Source organism: Achroia grisella, unplaced genomic scaffold (genome assembly GCF_030625045.1).
Source record: "Achroia grisella isolate CSIRO2021 unplaced genomic scaffold, CSIRO_AGI_Agris_v1 utg784, whole genome shotgun sequence".
Taxonomy (NCBI): domain Eukaryota; kingdom Metazoa; phylum Arthropoda; class Insecta; order Lepidoptera; family Pyralidae; genus Achroia; species Achroia grisella.
The window spans coordinates 2,939,605-2,955,342 of record NW_026713024.1 but is presented as its reverse complement, the minus strand read 5'-3'; the positions used below and the strand labels follow the sequence as shown (position 1 = coordinate 2,955,342).

The window sequence follows — 15,738 nt, the reverse complement described above, 5'->3', positions numbered from 1 at the left end:
GTGGAATCCAGTCATAAATAAATTCAAGCAAAGTTCAGTAGCATCAATAGTCAATAAGTGTACGGATACCGTGAGTACTGTGTGTCGCGAACTTTCGTTAAATAATCTAGTGACGGTAGATGTAGAAAAAACTGCTGTCACCTATCTACATTGACATCGCTGTTACTCCAGTCAGCTCGTGACCACGGCTAGTGCAACCTAGTCGAAACGTCGAGAGAGGTAAAGGTATTTGGCATAAAATTATTCGTGTCGTTATAAGAGTCGGTTAATAATTTAAATAATGTATATTCTGAGTATGTTTGTTACTCTTACAAACTTTCGCTAAAACGTTATAATAGTTAAAGTAGTTGTAATCCATAATAAGATTAAGATTGATCAGGCAGAAGGAGTTTAATCACACGCTCACTTATAGTAAAATGAACTACCTCCAGAGGTTTTCTCTAGTGACATGGGGTTTATCAAGGTATATTAAGATTTCCTAAGGGTCGGCAACGCATACATGTTGTTTCACACCAACACACCCCTGGTGTTTCAGGCCTCCATAAGCAACGGTATGGAGCTTGCTTGATTACACCACTGTGGTATAAAAAAATAAAGGTTTGCAAATATAATATGTTTTTTATTTATAATTTACAGATCATAAATTAGGTACTTAACCGTTTTAAAAAATTCTTTCATCTATAGCAGTATTTTTAACCTGTGGTCTTAGGTCATCGTCGTGGTTCTTGAGGGTCATTTCCTGAGGGTCCGTGAAAGAAGTTGAGGAACTCTGATCTATAGTGTTATCACTTCCGGTTTTTCAAGAGTAATGAAACAAGATGGCGACCTATGAACAGCGAATTAGACCAAAATATTTATGTCTCTGTGTGTTGTCTCTCTGAGTGTTGGCATGGTTCTTCAAGAGTAGTGAAACAAAATGGCGACCTATGAACAGCGAATCGGACTAAAATGGCATTATATGAGCAGCTCGCGAATGGAACGGACGAGTTGTGCGCGTGTGTCTAATATTTGAGATATACATTATACACCATATGCCGTATTTTGTTCTTAGTAAAATTAGAATTCCCTACAGCAATTTCTCCCGAGCGAAGTCGGGACAGGTCGCTAGTTTTGTCGTATTTTGAGCCGAACCCAGTGACCTCCTTTAATTTGTACGTTGAATGTGCCATTGGCCAGCTTGGCCGGAACAGGAGTCTTCTTACACGGCACCACTTCAATATCTTGAAGTATTTGATATAGCATTACCTTCAATTCACATAACGCGAATCTGGAACCTAAAAAAGTTGAATGCAATTGAATTCAAAAGAAAAACAACATTAAATTAGATGTTATGATATTTGACGGTCTCGGTGGTCTAACGGACACGCCGCCTGACTTCCTATGGTCGAGAGTTCGATTCTTCGTATGATACTAACATTTGTATTCATAATCATTATTGGTAATAATAGTTTGGGTTTTTTATATTTACATTATGCATATGTTTTTATAAAAACAATATATTTAAGTATTCTATTAGCAGTTCTATTTCTAGTAGTTTAGTGGCGAGTTGGCGTTGGTGAATTGTCCAGAGATATTATAATTATACTATACGTATAAACCATCTGAATAACTCTATCTATTACGGAAAAGTAAATTAAAATCTGTTGAGTAATTTAAAAGATCTAATGATCTAACCGTACAGACCAGCGACGACTTTATTTTATAGGTACTATATTAAGATGTATAAATCTATATAAGTAATTAATGATCACTTACCTATACAGTTCCGAGGACCCAGTCCAAATGGTACATATGTAAAGGGAATAATATTATGTTTATTTTCGTCAGAGAACCTCTCTGGGTCGAATTTTAGAGGATTTTGAAAGTAGTTTGGATTTCTATGGAACGCCCAGGCTGGTATTATAAGGCCTTCACCTTTGCGGATCTAAAATATTTAAACAATAAAATCTAAATACATATATATAACTCAAAGGTGACTGACAAGTGATCTATCAACGCACAGCCCAAACCACTGGAAAGATCGGGCTGAAATTTGGCATGCAAGTAGTATGAAGTATGACGTAGGCATCCGCTAAGAAATGATTTTGATAAATTCCATCCCTAAGGGGATAAAATAGGGGATGAAAGTTTGTATGAAACTTTGTCAATTTTAAACCGATCGGACTGAGACTGTCCATGCATAAAGCTACTATGATGTAGGCATCGCCCTAAGAAAGGATTTTGATAAATTCCATCCCTAAGGGGATAAAATAGGGGATAAAAGTCTGTATAAATCTTAGATTTTCTCTTCGTTATCCCTATTGGTGATGGAGCTCATCGAGTTGGTGGGATTAATATATATTTTTTTTTATTTAACCAGAGGTAAACTTTTTAAAAAGTCACGCGTATCTCAACCGCTGCAACATTATTAGAAGTCTCGGTTCAAAAGTAAAGATAAGATAGTGAAATTACAGGACAAGACAGGCGAGACGTCTCACTAGTCCTGAATAGTAAATCTTGAATAATTACACAAATATATAAAAAATATTTGTGTAGTTATTCAAATATAACTAATAAAGTGGTCTGTCAACTGATTTGTCATTCAAGCAGGTTTTATAAAATTTACTTACAATATAATCTTCAGTAGCTTTGTCGTTAGGTCTGCCCAAGTTGTAATCTTTAACGCACACCCTATCGAAAGCGACAGCCGGCGTCCATAGTCGAAGCACCTCTGGAAATATATTATTAATTTATAGCTACCTTTACACGACACGTTTCTTCACGCGCACGTGCGATTTATCGCGGGAAATCCTGCGCGCGCAATCGCGAATGATCGCATAAAATTCAAATTCAAATTCAAAAATCATTTATTCATGTAGGACATTTTAGCCGCTTATGAACGTCAAATTTTTTCATTCTAATTTTATTTTTTTCCCTACCGTCCAGTTCCGTATATAGATCCAATTGAGAAGAACTGGCAAGAAACTCAATTGAATTACTTTTTTTTTTTAAAGCCAGTTTATTTACAATGTATATTTATATAGGTGTCTATGTCTAACATTAAATTAAAATTCAGTGCATGACTAACTATTGCCATGCACACTCGTCATTCAAGTAATCGTTTAGTGAGTAATAGGCTTTGCTCAGTAAATATGATTTAACAGATGTTTTAAATTTATTTAAGGGTAATTCCAACATATCCTTAGGTATTTTAATCTAAATGTATCATGTAATAATTTAAAATTTTAATATACATGTATTATTTTCCAAAGTCACGTTTAACATTTATAAACTCTGCTACTCGTCCTGGCTTCGCCCGGGTGTACATGTATTATATATATAAATCTTTTGAATCATTTTATCTATTAAAAAAACCGCTTCAAAATCCGTTGCGTAGTTTTAAAGATTTAAACATACATAGGTATGGACAGACAGCGACAGCGACTTTATTTTATACTGTGTAGTGATTAATAATTCTATAATTATGTATTAGCTACATAGTCACACACGCTATTTTGCAATGTTATTACAAAAGGCGCTACAGCTCGCGCGATTGAAGAACTGGTGCCACGCGCGGTCTTTCTATTTCTCTTTGTCTACATTTATAATGCACATTCTCTCCTACGTAAAAGAAGATTCGCGCGTGAAAGAATGTACGTGTAAAGGCGCAATTATGTAATCATTTGTTCACAGACACTCGGTAGATCATATTTATCATATGTGCTAAACCACTAGACAGCCCCGGTGGTCTAGTGGTTTAGCACACCGCTTTACTATCCGATGGTCGTGGGTTCGTTTCCTCACACGGTACAAACATTTATATTCATGAGTATGATTGTTTGTATCGGTCTGGGTGTTTTCTATGTATAATATGTATTTATTTACAAAAAAAATGTATCCATGTATTTATATCAGTTGTCTAGTACCCATAATACAAGCTCTGCTTAGGTTGGGACTCCATGGTGTTGTGTGAATTGTCTAGGGATAAAAAAATGTATAACACTAGATGTGCACGCGACTTCGTCCGTGTAAATTGGCGATATTTCCATATAACCTTTCAATTCTTTTTTTGGATTAAAAAGTAACCTATGTCCTTTTTCAGGTTCTAAATTATCTGTGTACCAAATTTAATTTTTTTTCAATTAGTTTTGTCGTGCTAGTCTGTGTACCAAATTTCATTCAAATCGGTTCAGTAGTTTTGGCTTGAAAGCGAGACAGACAGACAGACTGAGTTACTTTCGCATTTATAATACTAAGGAAGTAAGGATTATGTACTATTCTCTCTATTTTGACTAGAGTTTACTTTCTTACCTGAAACTACCATATCTAAATACTTCATGTCTTGAACGCTGTTGTAATCGAATTTGCTACCATTCTGATTATTGTTTTCTCTTATTTCCTCTATCAGTTTTTCCTGAACATCAGGGTTCAGAGCCAGCTCGTGCAGTGCAAACGACATGATCGTGGATACCCCTTCAAAGCCAGCAATAAAGAATATTGCAGCCTGGGCTATTATATCAGTTTCTGACCAAGCTAATAAAGAAAAGTCAAAAAACACTATTAATATATAAGTAAAATTTTCAAGTATTTTGTGTAATTATGAGGGCCTCGGTATCTAGCGGTTTAATTCAATTTTTCCTCGCACAGTACAAACATTTGTATTCATGAGTATGATTGTTTGTATCGGGTGTATTCTATGTATAATAGAATAGAATAAAAAATCATTTATTCAAATAAACTTACATTGAAGCACTTTTGAATAGTCACTACATTTTTTTAATCTACCGCTCATAAGAAAAGATGTCTCATCGCAAGAAGGAGCAAGAAACTAGCGTGTTGCTCTTTTACATAATTTTATTATTACTTTACATTTTTAAGTTTAAATGTGTGAATACAAACCACCAATTAGCACTAATTGAATTAAATACTCAAATAGAAAAAAATATTTAATATATAACCAACTGGTTAAACAATTTATAAGAGGAAATCAGTCATAGCGATTAGAGCAGACCAGACCCTACAAGCAGCACCCGTTCACGAGTATGACGGATGAGCCAGCCATCACTGCGCTCGACCAAATTTTAGGGAGCCCAATGACCCAGCCCACCACGCCGCACAAGTCTGGACATTTTAGTGAGCATGACTACTCAAAACACTAGACCACGTCATAGCTACTTACAATTGCCATCTGATAGTTATAGTATTCACATTTTACATCAATCAATACAAAAACCGCTACGCTTTCATATTTCTAAAATAATTAAATCAAGAAATGAATATGTATGTATGCAATAAATAATATGTATGTATTTATGAAAAAAAATTATCTATATATTTGTATCAGTTATCTAGTACCCATAACACAATCTTTAGCTAGCTTAACTTGGGTCTAGATGGCGCTGGCTAGATGGTGTATATAAATCACACTAATAACAAAACCTACAAACCAATCTTTATTAAAAGTATAAACTGATTTTCATAATAATCCTTGAAATAAATATAACTGAGTTCTGTGTTGGTCCCGTTTATTTTTTCTTAAATTTGATCTATTATTCTTCTAAATGTTCTGATTACCTCTGTCCACAATATTCTTTCCAATCGACGACTCTTCTACGGTAGCAAAACCGGCGTTGGCATCTTGTGAAATTGCACTATCGTGTGATAATTTCCCTGTAAAATTACAAAATACTGTATACTTAAAAAAATAGTTAAACATTAAACTGTTAATTAATATAGTTAAACGAGTTATATGGAATGATTTTACATGACATGTACTAATAATTTTGATGAGAACGACGAGAAAGAACTAAACTGAGAAGATGGACCTTTTGATGTTCGACTAGCTCGTAACCAAGGTTAGTGCCGGATGCTGGTTACCGTGCCGGCAAACGTAAGCCCGTTTAAGTATAGATATTTATAACTAGCTGATCCGCACAATTTCGTCTGCTTGATACTTAGGTACTTGATATTTATCACTATATTTCACCCAAATTATATAATATATTTTAATTACATAATATATGTTATTCTGATGTATAACCTATAGCATTGTAAACTTTCATCAAAATTCGTTCAGTAGTTTTGAGTAATATATAGTCTCAAACTTTCGCGTTTACTCTTTCACATAAAAACTACTGAAAGTTGTTTTTTGAAACTTTACAGTAATATAGCTGATATATCAAAATAACACTTGGCTACTTTGATGCGGGTGAAACCGCAGGCACACTTAGCATATATAATAAAAAAACTTATATAGTGATGTAAACACATGCTGCAGTCTCTAGCGTCTCTCTCAATTTCTTTGTACGTTTGTAAAAATATACATATACTAGCAACTCGCCCCAGTTTCGCCCGCGTGTACATGTATTATATATACTCTATTAAAATAAACCGCTTCAAAATTTGTTGCTTCAATATTTAAAACAGGACGGACAGACAGCGACAGCGACTTTATGTTATACTACGTAATGATGACGATAATGATCTTCACAAACGTACAAAGAATATGAGTGAGATCTCTATATAAAACCAAAAAAAACTTTCATTTTAGTTGGGACAATTTTTAACGAGTACCTTTTTTAGCCTCCATGAGTAAATGTATCATGTCTGGTCTGATGATGTTGTTCTTTTCTCGATGTAACATAGTATTACGTATTATATTCTCGAAGAAACTAGACGTTTTTGCACTGAAAAATGTTATCTTTAAAGTCTGAAAAAATCCATTCATAATTAATTCAGAAAATATGTAGATATAAAATATTTAGGGATGTAATGGTGCGTACTTTTTGTGGTTAATAATACGTACTGTAAATATATATACATAATAACCCTTGATAATTAACACAGCGCCATCTAGTCCCATGGTAAGCAAAGCTTATGTTTCGTATAGACAACTGATATAAATACTTAGATATTTTCTTTTGTAAATACCTTCACAATATACATAGAAAACATGCAGATTGATACAATTAATCATTCTCATGTATACAAATATTTGCACTGTGCGAGGAATCGAACCTGCGACCATTGGAAGTAAAGCGATGTGCTAAACCGTTAGACCACCGAGGCTGTCAAACTAAAATATAAATGACAATATCATCAATCAATCGTTTACTGTAACGCATTGATCAATATACACCGAGACAGCGCAACGCATAATATTCAATTTGGTTGGCTGTTAATTTTTTTTTTGACTGAGTACATTTGCGATCAGTCCCAGGACTATAAGCGAGTATGTTCTGTGATGCTGTCATGTTGAGCGGCTTCCCATTGGAAACCTTACTGATCTGAATAATTTTAATTCCCTTTAAATATTTAAAATTGGATTATTGAAATATAGCAACAAATTTAGGCTATTGATAGAATATTGACTAGTCGCTTGACTAGTTGACCAACTCCTATTCGAATTCAGACTGAACATACAAAATAATGCAAGAAATAAAAACGTTTATTACGAGTAAAAATCTGAGTTAAGCACCAAACTTTATGAGAAATTAACAACACAAGACGTAGTGGATGGTCAAATGGCGATTTTCTCGGTAAATATAAACGAAATGTATACCTATAAATAAAATTGGAGTGTCTGTTTGTAACATTGTAAAAACCGTTTTTTACTGCATATGAATGTAAAATTTAGGCTATTGCTAGAATATTGACTAGTCGCTTGACTAGTTGACCAACTCCTATTCGAATTCAGACTGAACATACAAAATAATGTAAGTATTAAAAACGTTTATTACGAGTAAAAATCTGAGATAAGCACCAAACTTTATGAGAAATTAACAACACAAGACGTAGTGGATGGTCAAATGGCAATTTTCTCGGTAAATATAAACGAAATGTATACCTATAAATAAAATTGGAGTGTCTGTTTGTAACATTGTAAAAACCGTTTTTTACTGCATATGAATGTAAAATTTAGGCTATTGCTAGAATATTGACTAGTCGCTTGACTAGTTGACCAACTCCTATTCGAATTCAGACTGAACATACAAAATAATGTAAGTATTAAAAACGTTTATTACGAGTAAAAATCTGAGATAAGCACCAAACTTTATGAGAAATTAACAACACAAGACGTAGTGGATGGTCAAATGGCGATTTTCTCGGTAAATATAAACGAAATGTATACCTATAAATAAAATTGGAGTGTCTGTTTGTAACATTGTAAAAACCGTTTTTATTGCATATGAATGTAAATACAACAAAATAACATTTTTTACAATTTTGTCTGTTTGTCTTGTTGTTTATTCCGCCTAATCTCTGAAATGGCTGGACCGATTTTGACGGGAATTTTATTGGCAGGTAGCTAATGAAATAAGTAGTAACTTAAGCTACTTTTATTTTAGAAAAATAGTTTCTTTTCACGCGGACGAAGTCGCGAGTACAGCTAGTAGACAATATAAATCAATAAGAGCGCGGAAATTATAAAAAAAATCTAATAATAATATGCAGGGAACTCTTTGACGGGTTTTTATAGTATTTTTAATTTTAGAATCATATTTTTTGACATATTCTTTTTGTAACATTCTATTATATATCATCGTCGTATTAGTCGCATTTTCTTTTATCTCCGCATTTTTCCTGATAAAACCCTCATTACCTCTGACTCATCAGGTACAGCAGGTACCTCCGCTTCAGCTACTGTATTTTATTATTAACAAATGTAATATTATCATAAATAAATATATCAATAATTAAACAACTATAAAACAATTGTCTTGAATCAGCGTACACGAACATCATGTTAAGTTTCAATGTCATATACATTAAATGTGCTTGTGCTACGTCTATTTGTGACCGACTTCTTATTGACCTTCCTGTTGATCTTCCTTATTAAAGATAACATCTTGTTACATGAAATATGCTAACATTTATAACTAGTTGAACCCGCGACTTCGTTCGTTTCGTTTCGTTCGTATTATCGTGGAACTTAATTTTAATAAAATATTTTTTCTAAAATAAACGTAGCCTAAGTTACTCCTTATTACATTAGCTACCTACCAAGACAAGTCCCGCCAAAATCGGTCCCGCCATTTCAGAGATTGGCCGTAACAAACAGACAGACAGACAAAAATGGTAAAAAATGTTATTTTAGTGTATTTACCGTATTTATATTCATATGCATGTTATAAAAACGGTTATTTCAATATTACAAACAGACACTCCAATTTTATTTATATGTATAGATAATATTTTGTATTTTGTATGTATACTTATATTTATATCACATTTGCCATTATTGTTACATCCTAAGATCTTGAAATAGACTGCTCTATTTTTTCTGCCTAGCCGCCCGTTGTTACCTCTGTCTTGTTTATTATTTTTTATACATAATTGTGCAACGATATTTTCTCTGAGATGAACAATGATGAGTTTCTTTCTTATTTTAGTACAGAGTGAAATTTTTGGTTAATTAGGTACTTCTAGAACTATATTTAAAATTGAATTTACTTCTGTTATTTACTCGAAAACCGCTGGACCGAATTGACTCATTTTAGTTAAGAAATATTTGTAAATGTCCAAGGAACGTTTAAACAGCCAATTAAAGCATTTTCAAGGAAAATATACTAAGTAAAAACAATTTCCTTCCTATAATGTTCGTAAACAACCAGGTTGCGTTTAGAAATTAATTTAGAGTCTAAACTTAGAAAATTTAGATATCATATTATTAATTATTTCGTGGAGATTGTTGTGTATATGTTCTTTTAGGTTACTGTTACTTTATAGTTATTTATTTTCATAAATAAAGCATCATGTAACTCTGAAACTATGCGAATTTATTCGGGCTAGCGTACAAAGGAAACTGCTTTGCGACTGAAATGATAAGAAGTGAAGAGTGAAAAAAGGTCACACAGACAACTTCTCATAAAGTAAAGTTAATACCATTTGACAAATTATCATTTAATAAAAATAGTGTATAAACTCACTTTCATTATCTTGGGAAACGAGTTGATTGCAAGGAATTTAACAAACTGTAAGAATTTGAATTGTGCTGCATTCTTGCCTTGATGGTAGAACTCGTTATTTTCATCTTTGTGCGAATTCACTTTGATGCCAAATGCACAGGATGCGATCACGTCGTTAGCGAATCTCGTAGTCATCTCTTTAGAATCAATATCGATGTATTGTTCTGAAAACATATTATAATAAGAAATTATTTGTTTATATTTTATCGATTTAAGTGTTATTTTGCGGAATGCCATTTCTTTACTAATTACATTTATATTATTTTATTTCATTCCGCTTCAGTGAAATTTGATGGCCATTAGAGAAAATTGTATCGGTAGTCACGTTTCCATACTGAATATTTGTGGTCACACATGCTGATTGTAGCGGAATTAAACAAAGTAACATAAATCCATTAAGTAGTAAATTACTTGTTATTCTATTATGAGAGAAATTATAACAACGCATATTTATTAATTTTATTATGAAACACCATACAACCCCGGATTCTTCAAGTCTATGGTGAATAGATATCTTCTGGGTAAGCGCGCTACATCCTAGGTATTGCCATCATTTACCATCAGATGAGGTAAGACCAAGCGCAATCCCATTATTAATAAAAAAAAATGCGAAAAATAAGATTTTATTCACTTATACGTATAATTAGTAAAAATCACGGGATCTTACCACGTTTTATATTTATTTGCTGAGTTCCCGATATTTCCGTGATTATTACTAATTATACGTATATATAATGACCGCGTCAAGTTTAAAACAGTTTATTCACTTAGTTTGTTCATTTGTTTCTTATGACAGCCTAGATAGTCTAGTGGTTTAGAACATCGCTGTACTTCCGCCGATGGCTGCGGGAACGAACCACGCCATAAAACATGTCCACTGCGCAAACATATATATATATAAGTATAAGTATGATTGTTTATATCAATCTGGGAATTTTCTATGTGTATTATGTATGTATTTACAAAAAACAATATCTAATATAGTAGTAGGTATTTATATCAGTTGTCTAGTACCCATAACATAAGCTTTGTTCACTATGGGACTAGATGTATCTATGTGATTTGTTCAGGGATATTTTTATTATAAAAAAAATCTAGGAAGAATACTCATAAGATTAAAATATAGTCACTAAGAAACAAAGTAAAAAAATAAGGAACTTCTAATTGTTTATATGACCACATAGCATTGCAGTGTATCTCAAAGTTGTAAAAAATAGGATTTCTCAAGGCAGACTAAAAGCTATAATAACATTATGAAAGGATCAATACCTTTTGAATCCAGAATCTTAGCTCTTACAGCTAACAGCATCTGTTCACCAACTTCCACCATAAACGGTACCATTAGTCGCATCTTGGAGCTGGTAAATGCTGGGCTTAGAGTAGACCGCATATCCTTCCATTCTTGACCTATACAAGATTTTATTTGTGTTATATATTAGATGCTACCTAAGTTTTTATTTTTATTGTTTTCAGTTTATATTTTTTATATTATATTATTTATTATATTAGGTTTGGAGCCGAACCCAAATGAAATGAGAAAAGGCTTAAGATTTTTTATATATTTAAATTAGGGAGAAAATGGTTTGGTTGGACACCAGTGCCGCGCAGGAGCATCCTGTCGAGATACGCTGAACCTGGTCCCCATACTGAATTTAGTATCTTTCATATGTTTCTCCTTTTATTTAATTTTATTGGAAGTATAATCAATTATTCTTTTTCTTATATAATAGATTCTATTGTTCATAACCATAATTGGAATTTTTTGGGACTTGGGAATTAATCGGGCTAGTCCCAATCAATTCCCAAGTCCCAAGTAATTCCAATTATGGCGCTGTGAAGTATCCAGAGTTATTATTATTATTATTAGTATTTCTCCCCTAACGCTAGTGACCTTTGCTCTACAATAAAAGGTTAAGAGTCGTTATAATATGATCTATGTATATATACCTTTCATTGAAAATAAGTTTCTTCCGAAGAAAGGTTCAGTGTCTTCGTCAACCATAGTTCGATGATCCAAGAAGTATTCAAAATCTTTCACCGTAATCTTTTTTATAAGTTCTAAGTCTCGCATAACTAGCATTGGTTTCAGGAATTCGAATCGGCCCACAAACCTGGACAATAAATAGAAGAAGTTTATAAACTTTTTAAAAATTTCAACTTCAAAAATCTTCATACAGGAATAAAAGTACAAACAATAATTACGTAGCACTTCTCTTACAATCATGCATTTTATTACCTCATGGCAATATTGTTAAAAACTTATAAAAATAAGAAATATTTATAAAATGTACCTTAATAAAACTTACTGGTATAGAGAAAGAATTAGGCTTTCCCTTAGACCGTTCACAGCTTAAGTTATTTGTAAGCTAAAGTTGGATTACTATGAAACAGCGTATACTAAATCCTAGTTGAGTCCCCAGCTATAATATCGCAAATGTAAACCTTACTACTGTATAAGCAGGAAATTTCTATATCTTTAGCTGCTTTTATAGGTACCACGTGTTCGCTCTTTCGCGTTTGATTGCGCGAAATGATTCAAGATTATAAATATTTCCAGCTTATCCAGCAAGATCATGTCGTGTAAAGTCTATAAATATAAGATATTGATATAGATGCAACAGCTGCCTTTACATGACACGTTCTTTAATGCACGATCAGGTGCGCGCGCGATTTCGCCCCGAAACGCCAGCACGCGCAGTCGTGAGGTCCTTACATTGAAATATTTTTGTGTTCACTCTTTCGCGCGTGTTTCATGTCATCACACTTTCATTCAAAATTTTCTTTCTTATTACGTAACGTAATTTTCCAAAGATACGTTTGAGATTTGTAAATTATCAATTACTTCTATTTATATTCTAATTACTTTTACTTTGCGCGGTTTTTCTCGTTTTCTTTGTCTACATTTACTTGTTCATGGTTTCTTGCGTGAAAGCCGATTCGCACGCAAAAGATGGACGTATTAAGACAGCTAATATATTTTTTAATTGATGCTAATAGAATGGTGCGCCACAGCAGATGCAGATGACTTACGTAGCGTCAGTTGCCCAAGCTAAACAGAGCTTGTCTTATGGTTACAATACATATGATAGGAATACATAAATAGACTCATGTTTGAATAAATACTGTAATACATTATATATCTAGAAAACATCTAGACACACAAAGTTTTTTTGTGTCTGCCAAAATCGTATATATAATATTTGGGGTAGACCCTATCAACTCCACAATAGGCCACAATACTCTCTATTTACAATTAATGTTATCTGTGAATTATCACGCATAATCTTACCTTTCAACAGGGAATCTTTGACTTACTTTTCATCAGGGAAGTTATTGTAATATCTATCAAGATCGTCTGCCATGTGTTCTAGCCCAAACACGGTTCTTGCCAAATTCCCCAGTATTGGGATAGGTCTGAAGTACTTCACGCCACATCTCCTAAATCTTGAATAAACTTGACGATAGTACAGTACGAGAGCGATGACAATAGTTACCAACCAGAGTAGGAATAACATGGTCTGTAAAATTAATATCATTTCTCATTACTTGGGGTCGCCCCTTATCATCGAAAACAGAGGTTCTAAAATAAATTGTTAGTTACGAATTTTGGGAATATTGTAGAAATATCGCTGCAAGGACTTCCTGCACATACATTTCTACCAAACTTCGTCACACTTCTATCATATTTCCAAAATTAGTCATTATCTGCGAACGCGATCTGAAATTATCTGTAATCTAGAGGTTGGAAAATTTAGCTAGTTTTACAAATCGAATTAAGCGAATTTAGAAAAATGTAGCTAAATTTTGAAAATAGTCTCTGACAAACAAATGTCTCCTTATATACCTAAAACTCGACTTGTGAAAGTAATTTTTTCAAGTCAAGTTTTTAGAATAATAGAACTACGGAAATTTGCGTTGCGGCAGAGTTTACACCAGAAATAAATAGATTTCGAAAAATGTAAGAATTTATTAATTGATTGATTCATTGATTGTGCTGTGGATGTCAAAAAAAGATGGACTATGCAAGTTTTTAAGTAATAGTGGCTGAATTTATTAAAATATTGTCTGTCTGCATTGATCAGTGAAGTAAAACCAACATTTTAGTTCTTCACTATTGAAAGCAGGTAAATTTTTGTGGACCGCATACTTCTGAATTTTTTTGTCAAGCCACCTGGACCTCTTGTCTCTGTTGGCCCCTAGGGATCTAAGTCCCCACTTTGGGAACTAAGGATCTAGAGAATCGTTGAATTTTATAGTCTAAATTCGGGTCTTCTGCGCCTCTCTTACCATATGCCATACGTCTATTGTCATTCAACTTTGTCCTACATGAACAACTATTGCCATGTACATATGTTATTTAGGTAGATAAAATATATAATTCTATATATAAGTTAACGATGTCTGTCCTTATTTAGTGTGTTGTTTAATTTTTAATCATTCAAGTAAATAAAGATATGAAATATCTATAAATAAATAGAGTTGTTTACAACTACAGTTTGGAAAGACTAATGACATATATTAGCTTTTGCTCGGAACTTCGTCCCTCTGACCTTGCTTAATAACTACTTTACATACTTTGAGTACTTATTATTTTTTTATGGCTCGCCTGATGGTAAGCGGAAGCCGTGTCGCCACATTCATACCATAACAAACTTTGTTAAAACTACGACATTTAAAAGCACTGTTTTTTTAATGTTACATAATTAACAATGTATTCAATTCGGTATTCATAGAAACTTTAAAAAACGTAAATAAAAATACATTTAAAAATTAAAAAACTAATTCAATTTCTTATTAACAAAATAAAAAAACAATAGTTAAGACATAACACTTACAATATCTGGATAACGAAATCTATTTCTTATTAATAAAATAAAAAAACAAACAATAGATAACACTTACAATATCTGGATTTCTTTATAGAACTTTATATTTCTATTATAGAAATAGAAATCAATCACACCGCGATATAAACTAACGCGTATTGTATTTGTCAGGGTTCAAACAACACTGCGTAGAATCAACTTGTGTATGACGAATTTATTCAATTTAAATTGTACTTAAGTGGCATATTTGGGAGCGAAAAGACCACTACTATTGCTACTGCGTAGATTTAATTTCCAACCCTGTTTCAAAAAACTGAAAGTATTAAATTCGACTGTATTTTTTATGCATGTTACCTCCTTTTCTATATGTGAACAGATTTCTTCTAAATTTTTTTTATTTAATAGCTGGTATTTTTCATGTGGTCCTAATTTTTTATCTGGACTAGACAAATAGTGTTTGAGTAATCCGTAATGATGCAATTGAAGTTAGATTTTTGTAACCTGAACACGCTATTATTTATTATTAGGCACATTGATTGAAGTAGAAAAAGTATAATCCATCACATTTAAAATAAGTATTGTTGCTAAGTAACAGTTTGTATGTAACGTGCAACTGCAATCGGAACGAAAGTAAATTATATTTACTACTATATATGTAATCCACTCAATATCTCTATAGGTCCAACAGAAATTATTAGTATTTTAACAGATTTAATTTTGGATATGTTTTTTGCTAGTAGTTCTATTGTTTACTCTTCTGTATATTGTTTTATATTATGTATGTTATTTAAATGTAGAGATGTAGAATGTCTTAAATGTAATGGATTAAGGGACCGTATTAGGCACATTGATTGAAGTAGAAAAAGTATAATCCATCACATTTAAAATAAGTATTGTTGCTAAGTAACAGTTTGTATGTAACGTGCAACTGCAATCGGAACGAAGTAAATAATATTTACTACTAT

At 32.7% G+C, this 15,738-nt stretch overlaps 1 protein-coding gene across 1 annotated transcript; it reads right to left on the bottom strand.

The window, feature by feature from the left end:
• Nucleotides 1-1,087: 1,087 nt before the first annotated feature.
• Nucleotides 1,088-14,895, bottom strand: LOC131851484 (cytochrome P450 9e2-like). The gene is made up of 11 exons (XM_059201989.1): nucleotides 14,850-14,895; nucleotides 13,263-13,465; nucleotides 11,895-12,058; nucleotides 11,217-11,354; nucleotides 9,909-10,111; nucleotides 6,553-6,688; nucleotides 5,554-5,649; nucleotides 4,291-4,512; nucleotides 2,610-2,710; nucleotides 1,756-1,924; nucleotides 1,088-1,274 (listed from the first exon to the last, which is right to left on the bottom strand). The coding sequence occupies exons 2-11, from the start codon at nucleotides 13,460-13,462 to the stop codon at nucleotides 1,105-1,107; spliced, it is 1,599 nt and encodes a 532-aa protein (XP_059057972.1). The 5' UTR covers nucleotides 13,463-13,465; nucleotides 14,850-14,895; the 3' UTR covers nucleotides 1,088-1,104.
• Nucleotides 14,896-15,738: the final 843 nt, after the last annotated feature.